The sequence below is a fragment of the Meles meles genome, chromosome 10, assembly GCF_922984935.1.
Source record: "Meles meles chromosome 10, mMelMel3.1 paternal haplotype, whole genome shotgun sequence".
Taxonomy (NCBI): Eukaryota; Metazoa; Chordata; class Mammalia; order Carnivora; family Mustelidae; genus Meles; species Meles meles.
In genome coordinates, this window is record NC_060075.1 from 29,138,894 (window position 1) to 29,166,159 (window position 27,266).

The 27,266-nt window shown below is 39.2% G+C and overlaps 1 protein-coding gene across 4 annotated transcripts in view; it reads right to left on the reverse strand.

The window, feature by feature from the left end:
- The window catches only part of PTPRZ1 (protein tyrosine phosphatase receptor type Z1), a 181,579-nt gene that overhangs the window by 64,455 nt on the left and 89,858 nt on the right, over window positions 1–27,266 (reverse strand). For all 4 annotated transcript variants that reach the window (XM_046021050.1, XM_046021049.1, XM_046021048.1 and 1 more), the window contains exons 3-8: window positions 23,822–24,001; window positions 21,497–21,648; window positions 18,134–18,229; window positions 17,330–17,396; window positions 7,864–8,021; window positions 7,561–7,711 (exon numbers count right to left, since the gene is read on the reverse strand). In XM_046021050.1, coding sequence (XP_045877006.1) covers window positions 7,561–7,711; window positions 7,864–8,021; window positions 17,330–17,396; window positions 18,134–18,229; window positions 21,497–21,648; window positions 23,822–24,001 — 804 coding nt within the window. The remainder of the gene's footprint in view (window positions 1–7,560; window positions 7,712–7,863; window positions 8,022–17,329; window positions 17,397–18,133; window positions 18,230–21,496; window positions 21,649–23,821; window positions 24,002–27,266) is intronic.

Consider the following 27,266-nt stretch of genomic DNA (forward strand, 5'->3'; position numbering starts at 1 on the left):
CTCCTTGGTTCCAGGCACTCTGAACATACAAATAAAGATGGCACTCTTCTTGCCTTTAGGCAGCTCATTCCTATGACAGTTGCTAACATTTAAATTTATAAGCTCTTAAATGTAATGGGTGCTTTGAGTTTCTATGTCCTAGACCCCTTTTTAAAAGAATGCAAAAGAAACTTGTAAAAAAAAAATATGCTATTCTAAAATTAACAAGTCAGGAAATGACAGATGCTGGCGAGGATGCGGAGAAAGGGGAACCCTCCTACACTGTTGGTGCAAATGCAAGCTGGTGCAACCACTCTGGAAAACAGCATGGAGGCTCCTCAAAAAGTTGAAAATAGAACTACCCTATGACCCAGCAATTGAACTACTAGGTATTTACCCTAAAGATACAAACGTAGTGATCCAAAGGGGCACGTGCACCCGAATGTTTATAGCAGCAATGTCTACAATAGCCAAACTATGGAAAGAACCTAGATGTCCATCAACAGATGAATGGATAAAGAAGATGTGGTATATATACACAATGGAATACTATGCAGCCATCAAAAGAAATGAAATCTTGCCATTTGCGACGACGTGGATGGAACTAGAGGGTATCATGCTTAGTGAAATAAGTCAATCGGAGAAAGACAACTGTCATATGATCTCCCTGATATGAGGACATGGAGATGCAACATGGGGGGTTAGGGGGGTAGGAGAAGAATAAATGAAACAAGATGGGATTGGGAGGGAGACAAACCATAAGTGACTCTTAATCTCACAAAACAAACTGGGGGTTGCTGGGGGGAGAGGGGGTTAGGGAGAGGGTGGTGTGGTTATGGACATTGGGGAGGGTATATGCTATGGTGAGTGCTGTGAAGTGTGTAAACCTGGTGATTCACAGACCTGTACCCCTGGGGATAAAAATACATTATATGTTTATAAAAAAATAAGAAATAAATAAAAAATATATGCCATTGAGATCAAGTTTGGCTGTGCTTTCAAAATTACACGTTTTCCCCCCTTAGAGTTGCAAAAGTTTCACCAACTTGCAGCTGATACAAGGTCATGTGTGTTCTCACGACTTCCGTGAGCTTAAATGGAGAGTGAATGCCCCACACAGAGGAACACACATGACTTGCAGAGCGAGTACCAAAGACTGAAGCACTGAGTGTTAAAAGGGAAAAGGAAAAAAGTGGAAAAAGAAAAGGAAAATAAACAAAGAAGGAGAAATACAGATGAAGAGAGTATGACAACTCCAGCTGTGACAAGTCTCTCAGCCAAGCACAGAAGTTGATGCTGATGGCCAAGGGAGATAACGAGTCTCCTTCCACCTTTGCTGTTCTAAGTGCCTGATTTGGAGCAAGGACTGATTGCCTGACGGAGAAGGTCCGGCCCTAGCTCCACGGACTAGGGCTAAGACTGTGGACGCAGGTGAAAAGACAAAATGGTGATTCTTGGGGAGTGGCAGAGAAAAGGTCACAATTACCTAAGATGTCACTAGATTTTACCGAGTTAGTTCCCAATGAGCTGACGTTTGGTGCAGTTCAACACAGCCCATGACAAAAGTACTTTGTGATACACACTGATAAACCCACCATACCCTCCTCTGGGGCGGACGAGCCGTACTTCAAAAAATACTGAGACAGGTGTTTTGATGACTTCGTTACAAAGAACTTGAAGATTTACAGACTCAGAAGACAACCAATATTAAGGTCATGATTTCCCCTCAGGGAGCAGCAGATCTTAATGAAACTACACGTAAACATTGCCACAAATGTTAAAAATAGTAACTAGAAATGATCCGCCACCGATCTGTACCTCTCAATGACTGCATTACTCACTTTAGATAAGGAGCCGAAATGAATCTTTCAGACTCTACCTAATTCAGTCAGTCTTTTTTAGGGACACATGGTAACTTCATCAACAAAATATACAACCATCTAAGAAGTAAATAATCTTCAGATCACTTTTCTGCATGTAGTTGAAGCACAGTGTTAACATTCACGTGACCTTAACGAATACTATTTAAAATTACTGACCTTCAAGAAGGTGAGTCTACTGATGTTTAATTCATCATGACATTTTTCAGGAAAGTACAGAAAATTTCTCGCAGCTCAAATACAATATTAGGCTACAGCGACATTCTTTCATGCAAACCTGTCTTGAAAAGCACTATATGTGTGTGTGTGTGTGTGTGTGTGTGTGTGTACTTTTTTTTTTTAAAGAAAGTTTGCACTGGGGCACCTAGATGGCTCAGATGGTTAAGTGTTTGCCTTCGACTCAGGTCATGATCCCAGGGTCCTGGAATCGAGTCCCGCATCAGGCTCCCTGTTCAGTGGGAAGTTTGCTTCTCCCCCTCTCTCTCTGTCTCTCATGAATAAATAAATAAAATCTTGAAAAAGAAAAAGAAAATCTGCATTGAATATATTACAAGGCTAGCAAATGAGATCTGAACTGCATTTATGATTTTATTCAACAAACAAAAGCCTTAAACATGGAAAACTGAATGGCGCCCCAACTTGTTGTTATTGCTTGCCCCATATGTATGTGCACACACACACACACACACACACACACACACACGAGTGTGTATATACACACATTATGTTAATAGTAGCTCTAAGACTGGGACACATTATGTTTAAGGGACTGTACCGCTTTGCAAACTTTAGCCCATTTAAACTTCACAACAAAGTGCCTTTTTTTTTCTAAAGATATAATTTATTTATTTGACAGAGAGATCACAAGTAGGCAGAGAGGCAGGCAGAGAGAGGGGGAAGCAGGCTCCCTGCTGAGTAGAGAGCCTGATGTGGGACTTGATCCCAGGATCCTGAGATCATGACCTGAGCCAAAGGCAGCGGCTTAACCCACTGAGTCACCCAGGTGCCCCCAAAGTGCCCTTTTTAACTCTAATTTTATAGGTGAAGTAACTTAACAATTTTTTAATAGTTTATTTATGTATTTGAGAGAGAAAGAGAGAGAGTGTGAGCCTGAGCAGGGGGGAGGTGCGGTGGGAGAGGGACAGATCTTAAGCAGACTCCCTTCCGAGCGCTGAACCCGAAGGGGGGCCTCAATCTCACGACCCAGAGATCAAGACCGCAACCAAAATCAAGAGTCAGATGCTTAACTCACTGAGCCACTCAGGCGTCCTGTAACTTGACAATTTTTATTTAACGAATAAACACTGGACAGCAAGATTTGATACCAGAAGTCTACTTGACTTTAAAACCCAGAGTCTTCCCCACTGTGCTGCAGGATGTCCTTGCTTCTTAGTGGGAGAAACTTGCTAAGAAGGCAGCAGGAAAGCATCTGGTGCCTGGGAGGTATGGAATGACCTTGAACTTCACCTACTTTACACTCATGCTGTGTTTGTATGGTGATTCACACATGCTCCTCATTATCTAAAAGACAGTTTTTACTAACTCCTTTAAAGTTCTATTAAATTCTGTGATTCTTAGAAGGGCCAGTGTCCATTCCATGATGCTAAAAAGAAATGTCTCTAATAAATGGCAGCTCTACATAAAAATGCAAAAATAGAGGACTGAAGTGCTGATAAAATATGTATTCATTCCCAAACGCTCATTGAGTTCCTGCTATGAACACAAAAATGAATAAGGCTTAATCTCTACCCTCAAGGAGCTTACATAGACATACAGACCTCACACGGTTTTTGCAATTATTTGCAATGTTTTTTGCAAAATATATTTTTCCACAGTGTATTTACTGAAGGCTGAATTGTGACAATTTTCATGCCACCCTTTTCTCCTGGTCAAAATGAGGATGCTAGATATTTATAAAATCAAACTATATAAATAAAACCTGAGTGTCGATGGGGCGCCTGGGTGGCTCAGTGGGTTAAAGCCTCTGCCTTCGGCTCAGGTAATGATCCCAGGGTCCTGGGATCAAGTCCCGCATCGGGCTGTCTGCTCCGTGGGGAGCCTGCTTCCTCCTCTCTCTCTGCCTGCCTCTCTGCTAGTTGTGATTTCTCTCTGTCAAATAAATAAAATATTTAAAAAAAACAAAAACAAAAACCTGAGTATCGAAAATTGAGGAACTGGTTTAGTAAATTCTTACGACAATACAATGGGATACTACACAAAATTAAGAATGGTACATTAATGATATATTTGTATCATTGAGTAAAAAAAAATCAACAAACATATAGGTAGTAAGTCTCATTTTTGTGAGTTAGAAGAATATACATATATATATATTTTTTTTAAGTTTTATTTATTTATTTGTGAGAGAGAGTATGACAGAGGAGAAGGTCAGAGAGAGAAGCAGACTCCCCAAGGAGCTGGGAGCCCGATGCGGGACTCGATCCTGGAAGTCCGGGATCATGACCTGAGCCCAAGGCAGTCGCTCAACCAACTGAGCCACCCAGGTGCCCCAGAAGAATATATTTTTGATTTAAGAGAAAGTCCTAGAAGGATATTCACCAAAATCCTTATAGTGGTTATGTCTGAGTGGTGACATTACAGGGAATTTTAATTTTTTCCTGTTTGTTTATCTGTGTTTCCTGCCTTTTTAATAATGTTCATGTAGTAAAAACTTATTTTCAGATTAAATTTAATAAAGATTAAATCCTGAACATAAACACAATTCCTTAATTTTTATTCTCAAATTCAGTCCCAAAAAAGGAGAAGGGGGATAATGTATCTATTAAGAAGAAAACCATCATAATATGTCCATGGCAAATGATAATAAAGATTTGTTGAATGCAAATACTCATGATGGGAAAACTAAGAATTCAGTTGTTCCAGTTTGTGAAAAAAGCCAATGTCTTTTTTTCCTTTTTTTTAAGGTAGGCTCCATGCCCAATGTGAGCCTTGAACTCAAGTCCCCGAGACGGAGTTGCACGTCCTACCAACTGAGCCACCCAGGCACTCCTGTTATGTTTTTATTATATGAAAATGGATTCTTTCCGTCATTCAGTGAGTATTTGGGGAATGAGAGCATTATGTTAGCCCCTCGATGGAGGTAAAGACTTACTTACTTCTTTCACAGGGCTCAGTGTCCAATGGAGGAGACGAGTATGTAAACGGACAATTGTCATACTGTGGCAAATACGATGCACAGAACATGACACGACACCAGACAAGCATCACTGACTTTGTACTCTGTGGCCATGACCTTCATGACTGCCCATCCCACTTGATGAGGATGGAGAGAGACTCACAGATGGTCTCAGAGAGACTCAGAGATAGACTCGGTGATGCAAAGTCTGCTTGAGTCTTGAAGAATGAGGAGGAGGCAAGCAAGTATAGACAGATGGGAAGAACATGCCATGGCAAGGAAACAGCATGTAATACGTAACGTGGGAGAAGCTGGTTGTCCATCTTCAGGGGACATCAAACAGTTCATTCGGTAAAAGAATAGGAAGCTCATGGCAGAGAATTAAACCTGGCTAGGAAGTGCTCTGCAGGACCATGCAATGCTGAATGGTTTGGATTTCATTCTAGAGTCAGTGGAAAGCCATTGAAGAGTTTTAATGAAATACAATTGACAAAAGTACATAGCAAAGAAAAATATTTATTTCGGGGCGCCTGGGTGGCTCAGTGGGTTAAGCCTCTGCTTTCGGCTCAGGTCATGATCCTAGGGTCCTGAGATTCAGCCTCGCATTGGGCTCTCTGCTCAGAGGGGAGCCTGCTTCCCTTCCTCTCTCTCTGCCTGCCTCTCTGCCTACTTGTGATCTCTGTCTGTCAAATAAATAAACAAAAATCTAAAACAAACAAACAAACTTACTTCATTTGCTACTTAATCTATTGTACTTTCTAAAAGGAGATGATTAAATGTAGTTTTTTTTTTCCTAATCAATTGTCTATTATTTACCAGACAGAATGTTATAGTATTTAGTATTGCTGGTAGAAATACAATGAAATTTCTTCACTTTGAGACAACTCAATTAGAAATTTATGGTCATGTTAAATGTAGCTTATTCATCACTGCTGTCTTGTGCTCTGTTTCACTGTTGTTGTTAAAGGATAAATAATTCTCACAAACATTACATTGAAATAATAAAAGCATGCTGTTTTAATGCTAATTTTCAAAAGCAGATGATTATTAGATTAATATTATAGATGGCCAAGAATTCACTGTACAGCTGAGATCAAAGAAGGCCATGTCCTTGGAAATATTTCAAATCTGCAAAACAAAGGCCACTTCACCTATTTCTTTCATCAACCAGTCCACTCTCCATGTAAACCGAAAAGGAGAAGTCAGTAGATGCATCTGATTGTGTCCTCTGGACATTTTCAAAGGCTTTTGACTGTGGGTCAACTTCAAAGGACACAGAGGGCAGTGTGGAGACTTGCCCCTCATGTCCTCTCCATTGCTTGGGCCTAACAAACTTCTTTTCCCCTAAAGAAAAACTGAAGGAAAGACTCCCTTTTTATTCATTACTGATTCAGTGTGTTTGCTTTCATTCTCTGCTGCATGCTATGCTCTCCCCTCAGAGCTGCCCACATAAAGATGAGGGCTTTAAAACCCCAATCAGGGCGCCTGGGTGGCTCAGTGGGTTAGGCCCCTGCCTTTGGCTCAGGTCATGATCTCAGGGATGGAGTCCCGCATCGGGCTCTCTGCTCAGCAGCGAGCCTGCTTCCCTCTCTCTCTCTCTGCCTGCCTCTCTGTCTACTTGTGATCTCTGTCAAATAAATAAGTAAAATATTTTAAAAAATATATAAATAAAAAAAATAAAACCCCAATCATACGCCAGAACTCAGCTCAAATGCCATTCTCTCAGACAGGCCCTTGACCACCCCAAGCAGAAGCGCTCTCCCCAAACTCTGCGCACCTCAGCCCCTTATCCACTCATTTCCTAGAGCTCTTAGCACAAACACCGTAAAGTGAATTTGGACGTTGGCGTTTGTGGCTTTGCCATCTATTACTGTGTGTTTTAAAAAATCACTTTCCTTACTGGATCTCAGTATTTCTCACCTGCAAAATGGGGTTATATGTGTGGGGAAGAACAGCTCGCTTTATTTATTTATTAATTTATTTATTCATTCATTCATTCATTTAGAATCTCAAACAGGCTGCAAAAGTGCAGACCCTGCCATCGGGGCTCAGTCTCATGATCCTGAGATCATGACCTGAGCCAAAACAAAAGGGGGACACTTAACTGATGGAGCCACGCAGGCGCCGCAAGAACAGTTGTTTTTATTTCTATTTTTTAATGTTTTTTAAGGATTTTGTTTATTTATTTGAGAGAGAGAGGGCAGAGTGAGAAAGAGAGCACAAGCCGTGGGGAGGGGCAGCGGGAGAAGGAGAAGCAGGGAGCTCACTATGAGGGTTGATCCCACAATGCAGGCTTCAGTCTCTGGACCCTGGGATCATGACCTGAGCAGAAGGTCACTTAGTGGACTGAGCCACCCAGGTGCCCCAGAACAGCTGTTTTTAAATGTTATTTTATAAATGTGGTAACTGAGATTCAGAGAACTTAAATAGCTTACCTAAAGCTATAAAGCTAATAATCAAATATTTCTAAAAATCTAAGTCTTGTATATTTTCCGTTATTCCGCAATTACTTCCTATAACACTGAATCTATAAAAGTAGTAGGAAAATTATATTTCAGTACATACCTGCTTCATGAATCTCTTCCTTTCCAGTATATGAGGAAAACACCTGCCTAGAGAACTTGTATTGTTGTTCTCGAAAATTATTTTGTAAGTAGTCCATCAGCATGACATAACCAGACTGTTGCATTGTAAGAACTTCACAAAAAACAGCCAACTGGAAAAAAGATCATTTAACATACAATTTAATGTATCTGCTTCAAAGGCATCGGTAAATGCTTTAAAACAGATATTCAGTAGCAAAGCTTAGAAAACAATTATTTTTAAATTGCTTCAAATTACTGCATTTGTTTGAAATTCCAAGATTACCTGGCTTTCAGAGATGGTAACTGTATCTTTAAAAATAATCCAGTCAACAGTGTCTGTGCAGGGAGGCGATGTCAATGAGCCATTGTAAGTGTAATACTTGTCAGTTGAGTTTGGCAGAAGGTTCAGCAATACGAAGGGATCTAATGCAGCCTGTTTCCCTACAAAGAAGTAACAACACATATCTCAGTTGGAATCAATACTGGAACTTAGAAGTTCAAAGCTTCTATGAAACAGAGACATCAGGTTTGTTAATAAATTTAATAAATGAAATTTTAAGAATATTTTAGATATATTCAAAAATGGTGATAAAACCAACATATTCTGAATGTCTTTGTATGTATCACCAGATAGGGTTAAATGTTTCAACTTTACACTACCAAGAGGCTGGAGAGGTTATTTTCAATATAAAAGATATTCAGGAAAAAAGATATTCAGAAATCATATAACCATCTTAATAGATACAGTAAAATCGTTTGAGAAGACTTAATATCAGTTTGTGGAAAACAAAAATAAAACCTTATTCTGGTGAAAATTATCTTCCAAAGCCTATAATAAATGATGTATTTAAAAATGACTTATTGGGCAAGGTTTCCCCCTAGAGATATAGAATGAAACAAAAAAAAATCCTGCTGTCACAATTTCTAATTAACACTGAACTGGAGGACTACGCCAGCACAATATAGTAAGAAAAAGAAAAAAGTCATAAAGATTGGATATGATGAAATGATACCACTGCATTTTGCAAATACATGATTGTGCGTGTAAAATACTGAAAAGAATTTGCAGGCTTAGAATTAGTAAATTTATTTAGTAAAGTCACTGTACATAAGATCAATATACCAAAATTAATTATATTTCTATGTACCAATATCAAGCAATAGAAAATGAAATTTAAAACAATATATCTCATAACAAAATATCAAATACAAGTAAATCTAACAAATGATGTATACAACATCTAGATTGAAAATTACAAAATTTTCTTGAAAGAATTAGATTAAACCTTAAAATGATAGGAAATGCCAAGTTCATGGATAGGAAGATTTAGTATTGTGAAGGTACTGATTGTCCCCAAACTGATTTATGGAGTCAACAAATCAAATATCAAAATCCCAGAGACTTTTGTACACGTATGTATGTGTGTGTATTTACTGACATGTTGATTTTAAAATTTAAATGGTAATGGAAATAAAAGTTAAGACATTCTTGAGCAATAGCAAAGTAACTGGAGAAATTTCATGACCAGGTAGGAAGATCTGTTATATAAAACTATAGAGATCATGATAATGAAATATTCATGCAAAGATAGACCAAGAGATTAATGAAAGAGAATAGGGAACCCAGACCCATACATATATGGTCACTTGATTTAGGACAGGAGAAATTATTATGTAGTTGGAATGGAGGGCCTTTTCAGTAAACAGTGATATATCAATTGGATATCCTTATGGAAAAAAGAGAATCACGATTCCCTACTTCACAAGGTAAGAACAATGAGTTCTAAATAGATTGTAGATCTAAATGTGAACAGAATACTAAAGCTTTTAGAGGAAAACAGAAAAGTATTTTTATAACCTTAAGGTAGGCTGAGATTTCTGAAATGGCACACAAAAAGTATTAATCGTAAAGAGAAAAGCAACAAATTTTAATACATGATAATTAAGATCTGTTTATCAATAGCTACTATTGAGGAAATAAACGGTAAGATAAAGAGTGGAAAGCATATTCTGGATACAACATATAGGATAATAAATACTGATTTTATTTATATATACAATAGTATTTGTTTTCTATCTTGTATCCAGAATAGAGAATTCCTATTAAAGAATTGGTAGAGCTTTCCTAAGAAGGCCATCTGGCCCTACAGTCTGAAACAATCTTTCTCCTTGAGTCGCCCCATATTCGCTTTCGGACCTCTCCCACGGCACTTTTCTAAAGCACTGTCTTGGCCACTTAGCTTTTTGTGTACCAGCCCTCACTCGTATCAGCAGCAATCTGCTTGCCAGCGAGATCTGGGTCTAACTCATTTTCCTGTCCTATCTAGCCCAATGCATGTCCTCTGTTCCCTCCAGGAGACTTAAGTCATCAAGTAGTCTCTGAATCCAATTTAATCTAGCTTTAGTGGGGTGGCACCGTGCAGGGCAGTTCTGTTAGAGTGGACAGTTAGTCCTGACCAGGAGGGGCCTCCTCCGCCCAGGGAACCACCCCATCGCTCTCACACCAACCCCTTATGCTCTACTGCACAGACTGATAAGCAGGACACCCCTGCTACAGGGACTGCCTCAACTTTGGAGCATGCGGACTTCAGAAAGACCGAGGCCGCTAGGAGCCCTGACGCTGTTATAGTATCATTATAATATCCTTTGCATTGCGGTCAGGGTTGCGTTTAGGCACTCAGGGGAAAATGATTAAATTGCGGGGAAAAGTGGGAGCAGAGGAAACCAAGGCGGGTCCAAGGGTAGAGGGATAATGATGAAATGGGCGGGAGGAGACCAGATAACCCCCCATAGAAGAACGTAGTGAGAAACTCTGCGCGTTTCCACCCATCCTCGGGTCAGCCCGCTCCTCTCCCTCAGGAATGCACTGTCCATTTTTGCTAAGTGAAAAACAAAACTTTGCTACTTCAAATCTCTCTCGGGTCTCTTGACTGAATTCTTTCCCTCAAGAAGACAAGAACTGAGAAATTCCACAACCCACTGCCGGTTAACACTTTAATCCCTTATTCGAATAATCTGGGGAGATTTAAAAAACAAAACAAAACAGAACAAAAAATGAGTGTTCCAGACGCCACCCTAGACCATATTAATTTAAATCTCTTGCAGAAGGGCCCGGGCATTTACATTTTCAAGAAAGCATCTCCAGGTGATTTAACCCTGCAGCCCACGTTGAAACCCTGAAGTAGGGGGAAGCCTTTGGGATATGTTAGTATTTTTGAACCCACTTTCCATATTATAAAGTATAATAACCTGCCTATATTATTTTAATACTCTATTTTAGCTCTAAACTCCATGAAGAATGGACATATCCAGAAAGCCTCAAAGAAAAAGAAAATTCCATTTAAAAATAAATTATTGAATGTTAATTTTTCTACAATCCAGAAACTCTTGAAGGAAGGAGAGATGCTGGTAATAATTAAAATTATAGATAACTGCTTTCAGTCTGAATTTAAAAATCTGCTTGGCTGAATTGATAATGTCGTGTATACACAACCTAAATCTAATTTTAACCCATTAGAAAATTCAGGTTATGCTCCATTTCGTGGATTCATTAGTAACTTCCAAAAGTATATCCCCCTCTCTTTTTAATATCAACCTGAGATGATCAGAATTCAGACTTGGATTCAGGTTCCCTGAAACTGAGAAAAATATTTTTAATATGTGAATGTTTCCCATTTTCAGATTTATGCTTCTAATATCCGAAAAATGTTGTGATTAAATAGCCTCCTTAATCATCAGTGTGCTGCAATTGTTTCTTTTTTCTGCTGAAAACGAAATGTATCCTACAAATGTTCTGTGGAAATGTGGATGTGGAGAATACTAATTAAGTAAGAACCCAAATATTGACTCACTGCTAAATTAGGCGGGAAATGAAATGACACCAGGAAAGCTAGAAGCCAGAAAAGGAAGAGGTGAGATCTGAATAGGGATGGTGAAATAGAGAATCTTCTTGAAATGCTGTTTTGTACCTTATTTTTAAAATGTCATTTACAGGGGCACCTGGGTGGCTTAGTGGGTTGAGCCTCTGTCTTCAGCTCAGGTCATGATCTCAGAGTCCTGGGATAGGGCCCCACATCGGGCTCTCTGCTCAGCGGGGAGCCTGCCTCCCTCCCTCTCTCTGCCTGCCTCTCTGCCTACTTGTGCTCTCTCTGTCAAATAAATAAATAAAATCTTTAAAAAAAATTAAAATAAAATAAAATGTCATTTACATACATATCCTAAATATCTGTCTTCCATCTTGAATAACACAGGACTTTTCAGTTACAGTAGAGATTTTTTTAAAAAAAATGTTTAATTTTTAAATTTTTAAATAAACATATAATGTGTTTTTATCCCCAGGGGTACAGGTCTGTGACTCGCCAGGTTTACACACTTCACAGCACTCACCATAGCACATACCCTCCCCAATGTCCATATCCCCACCACACTATCCCATCCTCACTCCCCCCAGCAACACTCAGTCTGTTTTTTGATTGAGTCTTTTATGGTTTGTCTCCCTCCCGATCCCATATTCTTTTATTTTTTATTTTCCTACCTCCCAAACCTCCCATGTTGCATCTCCACTTCCTCATATCAGGGAGATCATATGATAGTTGTCTTTCTCCGACTGACTCACTTCGCTAAGCATAATACCCTCTAGTTCCATCCACGTTGTCGCAAATGGCAAGATTTCATTTGATGGATGCATAGTATTCATATATATATATATATATATATATATATATATATATATATACCACATCTTCTTTATCCATTCATCTGTTGATGGACATCTAGGTTCTTTCCATAGTTTGGCTATTGTGGACATTGCTGACATAAACATTCGGGTGCATGTGCCCCTTCGGAGCACCACGTTTGTATCTTTAGGATATATAACCAGCAGTGCAATCGCTGGGTCATAGGGTAGCTCTATTTTCAGTTTTTTGAGGAACCTCCACACTGTTTTCCAGAGTGGCTGCACCAGCTTGCATTCCCACCAGCAGTGTAGGAGGGTTCCCCTTTCTCCACAACCTCGCCAGCATCTGTCATTTCCCGACTTGTTAATTTTAGCCATTCTGACTGGTGTGAGGTGGTATCTCATTGTGGTTTTGATTTGTATTTCCCTGATGCCGAGAGATGTGGAGCATTTTTTCATGTGTCTGTTGGCCATCTGGATGTCTTCTTTGCAGAAAGGTCTGTTCATGTCCTCTGCCCATTTCTTGATTGGATGGTTTGTTCTTTGGGTATTGAGTTTGCTAAGCTCTTTATAGATTTTAGATACTAGCCCTTTATCTGATAAGTTGTTTGCAAATATCTTCTCTCAATCTGTCAGTTGTCTTTTGGTTTTGTTAACTGTTTCCTTTGCTGTGCAAAAGCTTTTGATCTTGATGAATCCCAAAAGTTCATTTTTGCCCTTGCTTCCCTTGCCTTTGGCGATGTTCCTAGGAAGAAGCTGCTGCGGCTGAGGTCAAAGAGCTGTCTGTGCTCTCCTCAAGGATTTTGATGGATTCCTTTCTCACATTGAGGTCCTTCCTCCATTTTGAGTCTATTTTCGTGTGTGGTGTAAGGAAGTGATCCAATTTCATTTTTCTGCATGTGGCTGTCCAATTTTCCCAGCACCATTTGTTGAAGAGGCTGTCTTTTTTCCATTGGACAGTCTTTCCTGCTTTGTCGAAGATTAGTTGACCATAGAGTTGAGGGTCTATTTCTGGGCTCTCTATTCTGTTCCATTGATCTATGCGTCTGTTTTTGTGCCAGTACCATGCTGTCTTGATGATGACAGCTTTGTAATAGAGCTTGAAGTCTGGAATTGTGATGCCACCAACTTTGGCTTTCTTTTTCCATATTCCTTTGGCTATTTGAGGTCTTTTCTGGTTCCATATAAATTTTAAGATTTGTTCTATTTCTTTGAAAAAAATGGATCGGATTTTGGTAGGAATTGCATTAAGTGTGTAGATTGCTTTAGGTAGAATAGACATTTTCACAATATTTGTTCTTCCAATCCATGAGCATGGAACATTTTTCCATTTCTTTGTGTCTTCCTCAATTTCTTTCATGAGTACTTCATAGTTTTCTGAGTATAGATTCTTTGCCTCTTTGGTTAGGTTTATTCCTAGGTATCTTATGGTTTTGGGTGAAATTGTAAATGGGATTGACTCCTTAATTTCTCTTTCTTCTGTCTTGTTGTTGGTGTAAAGAAATGCAACTGATTTCTGGCATTGACTTTATATCCTGACACTTTACTGAATTCCTGTACGAGCTCTAGCAGTTTTGGAATGGAGGCTTTTGGGTTTTCCACATATAGTATCATATCATCTGCAAAGAGTGATAGTTTGACTTCTTCTTTGCCGATTTGGATGCCTTTAATTTCTTTTTGTTGTCTGATTGCTGAGGCTAGGACTTCTAGTACTATGTTGAATAGCAGTGGTGATAACAGACATCCCTGCCGTTACCGTAGAGCTTTTTGATTAGACTACTGTCTTCTGTGAAAACTGGAATAAGGTGATTTTTTGAATATGTGTCTAGTAAAAACATTTGCTTCATCTGAATCACCTCACTACTGTGAGTGAACACAGGCTAGAATCACACCTGACTCGATGCTGCTGTATTTGTGATCATTCAGTCACTGTTCATTTGAACGTATGCTGGTGACTAACCAATCAGTCAGCAGCTCCCCTTTTATAGGTTGCTGAGAGAAGGAGAGGGAAGATGAGTGGGGAGAGAGTCACAGAGATAAAGACAAAGACCACAACAGGGTCAAGCACCTGGGAAGAGCCACTAAATAGTTAAAACCAACTTTTACTGTGGAATTTAAGAAACAAAACAGAGGATCTTAGGGGAAGAGAGGAAAAAATAAAACAAGATGAAACCAGAGAGGGAGACAAACCAAAAGAGACTTAATCAGAGGAAACAAACTGAGGGTTGCTGGAGGGGAGGGGGGTGAGAGGGATGGGGTGGCTGGGGGACGGGCATCAAGGATGACATGTGATGTAATGAGCACTGGGTGTAATATAAAATTGATGAATCACAGACCTCAGAAACCAATAATATATGTTAATTAATTGAATTTAAATTTAAAAAATGTTTTAAAAAAAAGACAACTCTTACTACTTAGGACAATAAGATTTAAGATGGTGCCATGTCAACACCGTCTGAGAGGACTTTTCGGTATACAAATTCCTGGGCTAAATTTGTGATTAAGAAACAACCAGAAACCATTCTAACGATAACACCCATTTGAGAATCAGCGATGATGTTACCTGGGGTGTGTCTCTTCCTTTGTGACTTGAAAAGAATTTAACCAACAGTTCTCTTTTTCTCTGGACTCTGCTTATGGAACATTAATATGCTATCTTTGTATTGATATAACCTCACCCTCTCTCTCTCCACTCCAAGGGTAGGACAATGCCTAACATAGAGCAGGTGTGGTGGAAGGAAGGGAATGACAGGTAGGAGGGAGGGAAGGAATGGGAAATGGGTTTGTCTTTTGGAGAGGAATACAGGAAATGTATAATCAGCCCACATGGGAATAAGACAGATTTTATAATCCTGATGACGGTTGAAAGTGTGGTTTGTTGAACTCACATTACATGGAGAATATGAAGCAGGATTTGGGAGTTTTGCTCCAGTTCCGGTATCACTGCCTACGAGAGGCCCTGCCTTCAGTCCTCTTGCCTCCCAGCAGCAATGGCTGAGGGCTGATCCTGGGAAGCCTTCAGTTTATTGGGCACAAGTGGATTTTCTAGACTCTGAAATAGATTGAGTCTAAGAATAGTCAAAACAGAAACATTTACCTTTAGGAGGACTTATTTAGTTTGTCCAGATCGTATCTAATAACCGTTCAAATCAAACGGGCACGTACCACTAAGACACATCTCCACCACGTGGTGGAACAACTCTGTGGGCAGACCAGGAGCTCCATCCTGGCTCCACTCCCACTGACCAGCGGTATACGCTTAGGCGTCCTCGGCAAATACATCGAAATATTAAGTATTTAGTGGGTGAGGTGACACACAGGGAGGGTTATTCTATCTTCTGGTAAAAGAGGAGGAAGAAGTTGGTGCACAAGTAGCAGGGTGGGGAGACAGAACACGGAGTGATGGAAGGCGGATGAGGGTGTGTTCCCAGGCAGGCGGGAGACTGCACGTTCTGCTTCCATGTGCAGAGCCAGGCTGGAGGCGGAGGCGCGCTGCTGGTCATCCAGATTCTCAGGGAGGCTGTTCAGTGGCAGCAGGGGCTCTGATGAAGTGCTTCTCTCAATGGCTTGCAGAGAGTCAATATTAACAAGTAAACTTTAGCCAAAGAACATGAGCAAAGTGGTTCTTGAGTTCACACGATCCTCAGAGGACCCTTTTAGAGAGCCCCAGGAATCACGGAAGAAGCCTCAAGAAGGAGCCTCGATGCCTCAGCGCCCCAAGTCGGGACTAATGAACCAGTGTTAACACCACTCTCGTTGGCCCCACGGGCTGATGCGAGGCCTGGGGACATTCAGGCTTCATATTTTAGCCAGGTTCAGTGTAGGAATGCAAGCCAGTTTGCCTTCTTTCAGCCTTGATAGAATCCACTTTCTGACTAAACGAGGGAAACATTAAGTGGCTTACGGCATTCAGTGTTGAGCCTTGCAATCTAGTGGACAGAGGGAGAGAACGGCTTCCATCTTGCGCTGATTGCACCTTCCAGAAAAACCCGATGAGAGCAGCGCTGAGTGAGTTCACAAATTCCTGACTTCTGAAAAGCTCTGTCAATTAAGGTCCTTACATGTGATTGACAAAGATGAATCAATCCTAGACCCGGCTTTAGCCTTCCAAAAGGATCTATATGAATTTGGTTCCCAATTTCAAGAGTTTGCAGCTTCCCGGAGATGAGTAATCCTTATTTTATTAATAACTCAGGGCCTCGTTAATACTGTGTATGTGGATGCTTACGAAAGAGAAAATAACAATAATAACAGGTTTGCTGTCTCTTGCCAATGTTGTTACAGTATTCGCTGTGACAAATGACAAGATCCATGAGACAGCAGGCAGAACAGTATCAAAGCACATGGCATCTTTTTTCTATGTAAGTGTTCGCCTTCTTCCAAAAACCCCTGTCATAATGGTAAAGCAAAGGGACTATCGAGGAAACCACCAGGAAATAAGTTTTCACTTGAGTATCAATTCTCCTTTCACTTTAAGACATGATTTTTATAAAATTAACTGGTTTCAGATGATAAATTAGAGTCTTTAACAAATGGATAGTGCAGGCAGAATAGATAAACACATTTTATTTTTTAAAAGATCTATTTATTTGAGAGAGAGCGTGTGCACATGAGCACATAGGCAAGTGCAAGGGGGGCACAGAGGGAGAGTGAGAGAAAGAATCCTAAGGAGATTCCTCACTGAGCATGGAGCCCAACTTGGGGCTCGATCCCAAGACCTGAAATCATAACCTGAGCCAAAATCAAGAGTCGGACGCTTAACCAACGGAGCCACCCAGGCACCCGACATAGAGAAATATATTTTAAATGCATGATGTAATTAGATTATTTTCAAGAATAAAATTAGAAAACTTCAACTTCCTACTTACATTAACATTTTATGATTTTTACGTGACAAAAATTTAGGGTAAAGTGTTCTTTAGTGAGACATGTATAAATTGTATAAAAAGATGGGTCCTCTTTGAAAAGGTCTTTCCTTCCTCCTTTTGGAATTACTGATTTTTGCAATATAATAAAAATTCATATGTATCTGAAACAGAAATCTGGAAGAAAGAGATTTCTCCAAACAGCTTACCAAAACGACTAACCCTCTCGACTCCATCAATAATTGCTTTGTAATCCAAATTTTCTTCTATTCCAACCTATTAAAGAAAAGAGACACTCTAAGAATGGGATAAAATATTTGATTAACTCTTCAATAAAATGAAAAGATTAGTGAATTCCATTTTAAGTCTCCAAAAGTAAAATCCTCCCAAGGCATACTTTTTTTTCCACAGCAAGATAAAAACAAAGAAAGAAAAAACAGCTACCTTTGAAGTTTTCCACTGAGAAGGATACACTTTAAAAATGCTGATTCCCAGTCTCTGCTCTATATCATTATGATGTTTTGCATGTACACATAAGCAAATCTGCGCACTCCTGGAACCATTTGCTCCAGCTGGAAGTGACGCACCCAATTAATGAATGCAAGAGTTCCCCCCCCCTTTTTTTTAAAGTTCTCTGGGGTCCTCAATAATTTTTTAAAATTTTTTTATTATTTATTTGAGAGAGAATGAGTGAGAGAGAGCATGAGAAAGGAGAAGGTCTGAGGGAGAAGCAGACTCCCCAAGGAGCTGGGAGCCTGATGCGGGACTCAATCCTGGAAGTCCGGGATCATGACCTGAGCTGAAGGCAGTTGCTCAACCAACTGAGCCACCCAGGCGCCCTGCAAGGGTCCCCTTTTAAAAACACACCAGCCAAGGAGTAGTTCTGTTTGAAAATGATCACAACTTATTCCACCTGCGAGCACTTGTATTTGTTAAAAAGTATGCCTTGTTACATCACATCATGTGATTAAAGAAGGAATTAAGTTAGCATTAGATCTATATATAATGATTACCTCAAATAAAATGGATAAAGCTCTTAACTTCCCTTTTCCTTTCACTGCTTCCTCAAAACTTGAAAATCGGTCCGCATCAAAGCAGTAGATTTGCATCTATGAAATATAACAATGACAGCTTTATCATACACAAAGACATCGCAAAAGTTACCAAAGAGACAATAAAATAATTTACCAATTCAGTAAATACTATTTGAAAAATTCTGTAAACTGTATAATCCTATATTCTGTATAGTTTCAAAATATTTTATGAATTCCATGTATGTACAACAGCATTTACTATCACTTCTCCTCAGTGAGGAGGGAAATGCAAAGTTAGACACATCTGGGAGAGAAATGGTCACTTTGACATTACCAGGGAATACTGAGGTAGTAATATACTAGAACAATTATCTAATGTTATAAATTATCAAATGTTATTTTAACTACTTTGCTGGAATTCTTTCAAATATGGTTTCATTCTTTGATTGGACACACCTTTTTTTTTTTTTTAAAGATTTTATTTATCTGACAGACAGAGATCACAAATAGGTAGAGGCAGGCAGAGAGAGAGGAAGGGAAGCAGGCTCCCCGCCGAGCAGAGAGCCTGATGCAGGGCTCGATCCCAGAACCCTGGGATCATGACCTGAGCCGAAGGCAGAGGCTTTAACCCACTGAGCCACCCAGGTGCCCCTGGACTCACCTTTCTTGATGGTCTGAGTTACCTTTTTTGGACATTATCATACTGTATTTTTTTTTTTTTTAAGATTTATTTATATATTTGAGAGAGCACAGTGGAGGGCGGAGGGAGAGGGAGTGAGAGCGGATGCACCACCCAGGTGCATGCTATTAATGGTGAAACTCTAAAGGACTTACTGCTTCTACCTAAGAAGATACCAAGAAGAATTTTAAGTTCCTTATTTTAAGTGTCCTCTTCTGCTGCCGGACTGTATTCCTTGTTAATTTCTACTTCAGCCCATGTGTCTGTTGACCATGGCCCCTAGTCTCACTTCTAATTTAGTGCTCCCCACGTCATGAGCTTGGAAATCAGGTAATTTAGCTAGTTAGAAGAATAATTAAAGGGAGAGCAGAAAGCCTCTGTGAAGACCAGTGCTTAATTGGGGGCTATGACTGCAGAAACAGCAGGTGTTGGGCAGAGAATGGCAGTGGCTTCTGCTTTGGGTGATCCCAAAGCTTTTTCAGAGAAAGAACTGCTCAACTAACCCCTAAAGGATAAGCAGCATAAAAACTGACCGATGAAAAAGCAGAAGAGATGAATGTATGTTCAAGTCAGTGGGGCCAGTAGGCAAGAAAGAAGAACTGTGGGAAGTGGGAAGTAATTGGTTGTGATTGCAGCTGAGCACGTGGGAGAGAAGAGGAAATGCGGCTGCAGGGGCAGGCAGGGCGCCCGAAAGCCCATGAGATAGTCCCAACCCTCTGCTCTTGAGAGCAACAGAGAACACTGGATGCACTTCGGTTAACAGGAGTGGGGAGGTGGCAGGCCTGGGGGGAAGAGGGCTCAGAATGGAGGAAAGTAAGACTAGAGAGAGAGGGAGACCAGCGGCGAGACATTTAACAATCTAAGTTAGCGACAAAGGTAGTTTGAACTTTCTTCTGCCCTCCCACATCATTTAGGGGCAGAACTGAGAAGACCTCCTTGTAGGATGCAGGAGACTAGGAAAAAAAAAGACCGAGTCAAGGATACCCCCGAGTTCTGCTGCTGGCACAATTACATGGAGAGAGTTTAAAAAGCAACAAACAATCCCTCTTGAGATTCAAGTTCTTGAGAACTTGAGAGCCTTTTTAAATAAGAAAAATATTTGAGGTGTAGTGCACAGATTCTGTACCATTTACTTGGCTGGTTTAGGGCTTTTCTTGTTGTTAGGGTTTTCCTTGGTTTTTCCTCTTTGCTCTCAATAAGTAGTACTGTGACACAGCAAACTCCCTGAAGTGACAATGTTATATGTTTAATGGACTGACTTCTATTTCTTTGACAAACCAAATTTGATAAATGTGCTTTTCCTTAAGGATATTTAATATATTGAAAAACATAAACTTATAAGCTATAAATTAGAATGTGCTTATCCACATCAAAAATTTTTAGTCCTTTAACAGATAATTCACTTGTCTTATTTTTATTATCAGTAACTACTTTGACTATAAAAGTAATACAGTTTCATAATAAATAATTTTAGAAATATGGGAATTTTAAAGGATAGGAAAAAACGTACCTAAAATGCCATCACCCAGGGAAAAATCACTATTCATGTCTTCTTGGTTTCCCTCAATTATTTTTACAACAGTAGTAATTCCCTCTCTCATTTAATCCTCGTAATAACTTCATAAGGCAGGTGCTACTCTTAAATCAATTTCACATGGAAGCTTAGGTCAATTAAATATTTGTATAATATCACATCTATAATGCCTAAATGGTGAAGTCAGTATTCAAACCTAGTCCATTCAACTTAGACTCTGGACCCTCAGTCACTATTTAATTAGTTTTCATGTTTTACAAAATCAGAGTATTAAATACTGTGCATACTCTTTTACATCCTGCTTTTAAAAAGCAGTAATATCTTAAAAAAGAAAAACCCATTAATATGAATTTTTGTGTAAATAAATTATTCAAACATATGATTTTTTATAAGACCAGTAATATTCCATCACAATGGAATTTAAAATATATTTTTATTTTTCAGTAATCTCACAACCCCGAGATCAAGAATTGCAGGGTCTACTGACTGAGCCAGCCAGAAGCCCTTCCATCATAATGTATTTATAATCATTTCCTCTTCTTTCAACTTTTCATTATTGTAAATAAATCTTTGCACATACATTTTTGAGCATGTCTTATTTTTTAGACTAAATTGTTACAAGTAGAAATGTTGGGCACTGGGAATGAAACATTAAAGTTCTGGATAAAAACAAGCAAACTGCCAATTTAATACTCTTTCCAGACATGTATGAAAGTGTTTGTTTTACTGCATACACGTTTTTTATTAGAATTATATACATGCAGATATATTACCAATTTTAAAGTTGAAAAATGTTCTCATTTATTTTGCATTTCTTTGATTCTCCAGTAAATCTATAAAATTTCCCCCTTTTTTTCCTCCTGTGCTGTGGAAGGAATTTCATTTATTCCTTCACTCATCAGCATTTGCTGGTCAGACGTCTACAGTGTGGCCCTCTGGGTTGCCAGGAAGTAGAAAATCAAGTATGATCGTTATTGAGTTTAGTCTAATGAAAAAGAAAGATACTAACCAAGAAAGAAAATATAACTATAAATTATAAAATTGGATTAGAAGTTAATCAAACTATATGCTACATAAAATCTCAATGATTTAGAAAATGAAACAGTGACCAGTGGAACCAGTGACTTACCTCAAGTGGAAATTTCTGTCCTTCTAAACTATGTTCTGATCCTTCAGAAGACATATTGCATTTTCCCCAGTGGAAAGTGATCTTGCTTGCTTTGAACACCACTTCTGAAACTCCTCCACTGAGACGGTAGTCATTAGTGAGATTAATTTCCACTTAAAAGAAAAACACAAAGTGGTATCTATGTTTCAGAAAATCAAAATTATAAATTTCAACTAAATTTTCTCCTATCAAAGATACACTAAGAAAGTCATTTATTTGATAAATAAATACCACAATAATAATAAGTAATCATCATAATAAAATAAATAAAAAACAAGTCACCATTTGGAAGCTGAATTTGTAACTGCAAAATATACTCTGTGTATGTTATTGTCCCAAATATAAACGAAAACAAAGACCTTAACTTCGGTATGACTCTAACAGCAGAAGACTGCCAGTCCACCTGCCCTGTTCCATTTGGTGTCCTAAGACTGCCCTTCCCCGAGAGCTCTGCTTTCCTAAGGCATTTGATGGTAGTGAGGGGACAGAGCAAAGAGAGAGGGAACAGAAGAGTGGAAAAGAAAATCATCTCTTGGGAGTGCCCCTACCTTCTCACTTTCAACACTTCCTACTCCTTATCAGGCGGGGGTTTTCGTCCCATGTTCTGATCCCTACAAGCAAGCTTCATCCCAGGCTTCATTAGGCTCTGGAACTTCTCTGTCCCACACTGTGGCAAAGCAGGTGGGGAATCCATTCCCACTGATGGGTTTTGGCCATGTGATGTTTGGCAACTCAGAATCTTAAACTCTCCTATTTGAGTTCTGCAGCAGATATTTTGACTTTGTTTTACAAATGATCTCAAGATTAATGTTTCATTTGAGAGCCTTATGCTAGATTTTAATGTCTCTCCATCAGATTTAAATAGTTTTTGTTCCATCAGGCAGGAACCACTTGTTGGCATTAGGGACTGAGTCCAACATTGCTAGCTAGCTATGAGGTCTAAACTTCCCTTAGTAATAATAACAACAACAAGCACAACAGCAACATTCATGGGTCACTTCCAACGTGCTGTACTTCACACGGAGTACTTTACATGTGTTAAACATTTGATTTTTACAGAACTTCACACAATGCAGGAAGAGATACCATTATAGTCCATGTTAGTGATAAGGAAACTGAATCAGAGAGAGCTTAAATAATTTGCTAAAGTTTCCACAATTCATAGTTCCACTTTAAAGAGCCGGTAGTGAACCTCAAAAGCATGGCTCTAAAGATAAATTGACCCTGACCACACTCCACTAAGAAAAATAAAGCAGAGGTTACACGCTTTACGTCTTTGTAACATCCTTCAAAACTGGTAATGAAAATGTCAAGATTTGAGACAATATACTTTTATGAATTTAATTAACATCTTACAATATGTAATAATTTTATTAATTATTCATTCATTGAGAAACACCTATTGAATGTTTATTATGTATCAGGAACTAATATAGAAAAATTCTTACCCTCATGGGACCTAAAATGAAATTACTACATTCAAATAATTGCATTACCAAAATATCAATAACAGAGAAAGAATTCACTAATGATAAATCCACTCAACATAACTCATATTATAACTTAGAATTTTTTTCTATGAGTTTATTTGTTTTTATTCTATAACTTCCTGATATACATACAATTTATTTAAAATATGGTATCAGAAAAGGAAAGCTCTTCATTTTTCAAAACTATTTTGTCCCTCTACTGTTCACTGGAATTTTTTATGGTATTATAATTTGCGTGTTTAGAAAAAAAGACAGTCTTTTTAAAAAAAGCAGTTACAGAGTGCTTCCTAAGGACAGTATATAATTTTAAACTTTCTATATAGAAATGCTACTGATTTCTTTGTTAAAATTCAATTATAGATGATTGCTTTTTTTGTATCCCAATATTGAATGTAGCATGACGCTGAGCAACCAGAGCCAATACGTTGTCCAAGAAAAGGAAATTCTGATTAACTAAGTGATTTAAGCAGAGATGGGAGATATAAGATGTATACTGCATTATCTTTACCACATCCACTGGTCGAGGCATCATTATTGTTTTATTATCGAAGAACATGATGTGATGACTTTGGTCATTTTATTCTTGTACACATTTTCAAAATGTTATCTAAACTTCCCACTTACTGTGTTTTATTTGGTTTCTTCTACCTTTAGCTTCTATGCAGTTCATAGAATATCACACAAAGAAAATGAAATGAAATAAAATGAAGGACATGAAAATGAAATGAAACCGATATAAACATACTGTAAGCCCAATGAACATATTAAAGTCACAAACAAAATGCAAACAGTTTACCTGTTTTCCCAGTATTATGAATGAATGTGTTTTCCAAAGACGTTTTATCCCAACCCTGAAATTTAAGTTTCTTTAGATTCACATTGACTTGGGTAAGATCTTCATCGATATTGATAGGAGACTGTTTGGGGCTACTACATGTTGGGTATTTCTTTCCCCAGTTTTTTTGATTCAATGCTCCTAAGGAAAGGAAAGGATAAGAAGTTAGTTTCTTAAATTACTATGCAAAAGCTACATTTTATATTATAAAGTAGTCCATATGTTACATAAAAATAGATACAATAGTAGAAAAAAAATGGAACCTCTTTGAATCAGTTCATTAAACAACCGTGCATGGGCGTAGGTTCTGGGCTCTACTGTGATACACTATAAAAAGAGGCCTATAGAGAAGCTACATCAAGTTCAGGGTTCAACAATGGCTTTGCTTAGCCATCAGACTCTTCCAAATCAACAGAAAGCCTAACTGTTGTATCAGGTAGTTCAGATGAGCCCAGGTTCCAGATTGAAAGGTGTCCAGATGGCAGGTGTTAAATTCCGACTTCCTTAACACTCTCCATGGGGGTAGTTTCCTTCAGACCTTCTGTCTCCCCTGCCTTTCAGTGATCTGGTTTAATTGTCATCTGCTCAGGGTCTGATTCATAAAAACATAATCACCATGCTCTCCTTGAAATATCTCCTCCTCTCTCACTCTTTTTTCTTTTTTCTTTCTTTCTTTTTTTTTTTTTTTTTTTTTTTTTTTTGTCATGAAGTCTACCAGGTTTTATGAAACAGAAAACAAGGTTTCTATGAAGATTTTGCCTATGCTGAAGTGGATTTCCACCTGTTCTACAGAATGCACCGTCCTTTAAAGCAAAGCTGCCCTGTGCTGCCTTTATTTCATGCTACCTGAAACCATGAACCATTCTCTTGTAATCTTATGTCATTGGATATGACCTTAGCTAGAGCCCAAGCAACACAAAGAACAGGTATGTTTTATTTAAGAGTCTTAAATTTTCTCTTTCTACATGTCTCCAGCCATCCCATCCAAGAGCAGGGTGATAGTAGTTTTTGGCTTACCTCCCTTTCAAATGCTTTTCTTTTACAAAATGGGCATGGGTGGGGCACCTGGGTGGTTCAGTCAGTTAAGCTTCCACCCTGTGATCTGGTCATGATCTTAGGGTCCTGGGATCAAGCTCTACCTCCAGGCGCATCGCTCAGCAGGAATTCTGCTTCTCCCTCTTCCTCTGCCCCTCCCCACCACTCATGACTGTCTCACTTTCACTCTCTCTCTCTAATAAATAAAATCTTAAAAAAAAAAAAAATAGAAAATGAGTGCGGGTAAAGCCAAGATTTTACATGGTTAATATTTAGGGAAGTTAGAAGTAAGCCTATCCTCCATAAAACCCTAGTCTCTGCCATCTTGTTTTTGTGATAAAGGCATCAGAGAAGATTTTGACTTCCATGCAAAGCTCTCATAATGTGACAAAGCGAACTTTGCATAATTTAGCCCAGGAAAGAAATATTAATTAGTCATGCCATGAAATGGTCTAGATAGTCAGAAAAAATTAGGTAATTCATCTCCTCGTGAGTATCTACCAAAATCAATAGGTGCTGAAAACTCATTTTATTTTAAAATCTAGCTCTATTCCTAGAGAAAGCTGGAATGCAGTATGCTTTAAATTTGCCCAGGGGTGCATATTTTGGCTTCTAGGAACAGCTTTAATGATTTGAGTAATGATATGTTAATTTCACTGTAAAGAACTCTGGCGGGTGAAAAAGAAAACACTGTTTCACTAATGTCAGTGCAAGAGAAGCGGAGAAACCACAGCATGCACTAACAAGACCCTTTGTATTGCTTACATTTTTTAATGCGCTGCAAGAAATTTTCAAGGATCCTTAGGAAGAATCTCACGGTTGTGGTGCCACAAACACTGTAAAGTGTCTAGTACCACTGCATATGAATAATAAGCCTGCTATTTCCCACATCATTTAGTGGTCATCTCTGTGTGGGTTCGAATCTGGCATATCCCCCACTAAACACTTGGATTTCTGCCCTGAAGTAAACTCCTCCTACGATCTCGGTCATCCTCTGAACATGAAAGTCATCCCAGTGCCTCTGATTCCTTCTCACCAAGCCCTTTTGGGTCCACTCTCAAATTATATTCTTATCAGCTGGCTTCTCATTTCGACTGTCACCAGCCTCGCCCAAGCCACTGTCCCCGTGAGCCTGTCTCTGTCTTGCTATCTCACAAGCAGAATCGCCATCACCTAGGAGATTGTTAGGGAGCGTCAGGCCTCCATCCTAACGTTGCTAAGTCAGAATCTAATTTTAACCGGATCCCCAGAAGATTCATATATACATTAAATTTTGAGAAGCAATGGCTTAGACATCTCCAGTGCCTTCTAATCGGTCTCCAGCTTCTTCTCTGGCCCCGCTTCTCCAAATCCGTTCTCCACCTACACGGTAGGCAGAATACTGAGATGCCCCTGGCAAATTCCCACACTCCGTTGTACAGGTCCTGTCTAATCTCTTCTACTCAAAGGTGGGCAGGCTGTGAATATAATGGGATAGTCATTCCCTTAATTGGGTTACGTTATATGACAAAGGTGGTGGGAGACCCTGCTGTGATAATGTTCTGTTACAGAAGGCTCAGTCACAGCAAATTGGAGACAGGAGAGAAAGATTTAAAGTGTAAGAGATTCTCCTGCTGGCTCTGAAGCAGTAGGCGGCTAGGCTGGAAGAGGGGGTACATACAGCTAGGATCTGAGAGCACCCCCAGGCATACAGCCTGGAAAAACAAACACATAATATGTCAGTTACAAAAAAGACAAATGCTGTGAGAGTCCGTTTACATGAGGTAGCTAAAGTCACCAAATGCATAGAGAGAGAAAGCAGAATAGTTACCAGGAGACAGGGGGAGGGGAAGCTGTTGAATGGGTACAGAATTTCAGATCTGCAAGATGAAAAGGTTCTGGGGATGTGTTTCACAAGTGTGAGTGCACTTAACACTACTGAACTGTATACTTAAAAAACGGTTAAGATGGACAATTTTACGTTCTTTACCACAGTGGAAAAAATGGTAAAGATGGCAAAAACAAACAAACAAAAGACGGGGACCTGGATCTCAGTCTTGCAAAACAAGAAGTGACTCCTGTCGACAAGCTGCATAAGCCCTAGGCCATGCAGGAGCACATGGCCCCGCTGGCAGCCTGGCTGTACACTTAGGAGACCCTGAGCAGAGACCCATTTAAGCAGGCCCTTCTTTCTGACTCCTGAGCCACGGACACTAGGAGATAATAAATGTGTTCAAAAGCCACACAATTTGGGGCGCCTGGGTGGTTCGGTCGGTTAAGCGTCTGACTCTGGATTTCCTTTCAGGTCATGATCTCAGGGTTGTGAGATTGAACCCCGAGTGGAGCCCTGTGTCAGGCTCTGTACTCAATGGGGAGTCTGCTTAAGATTTTT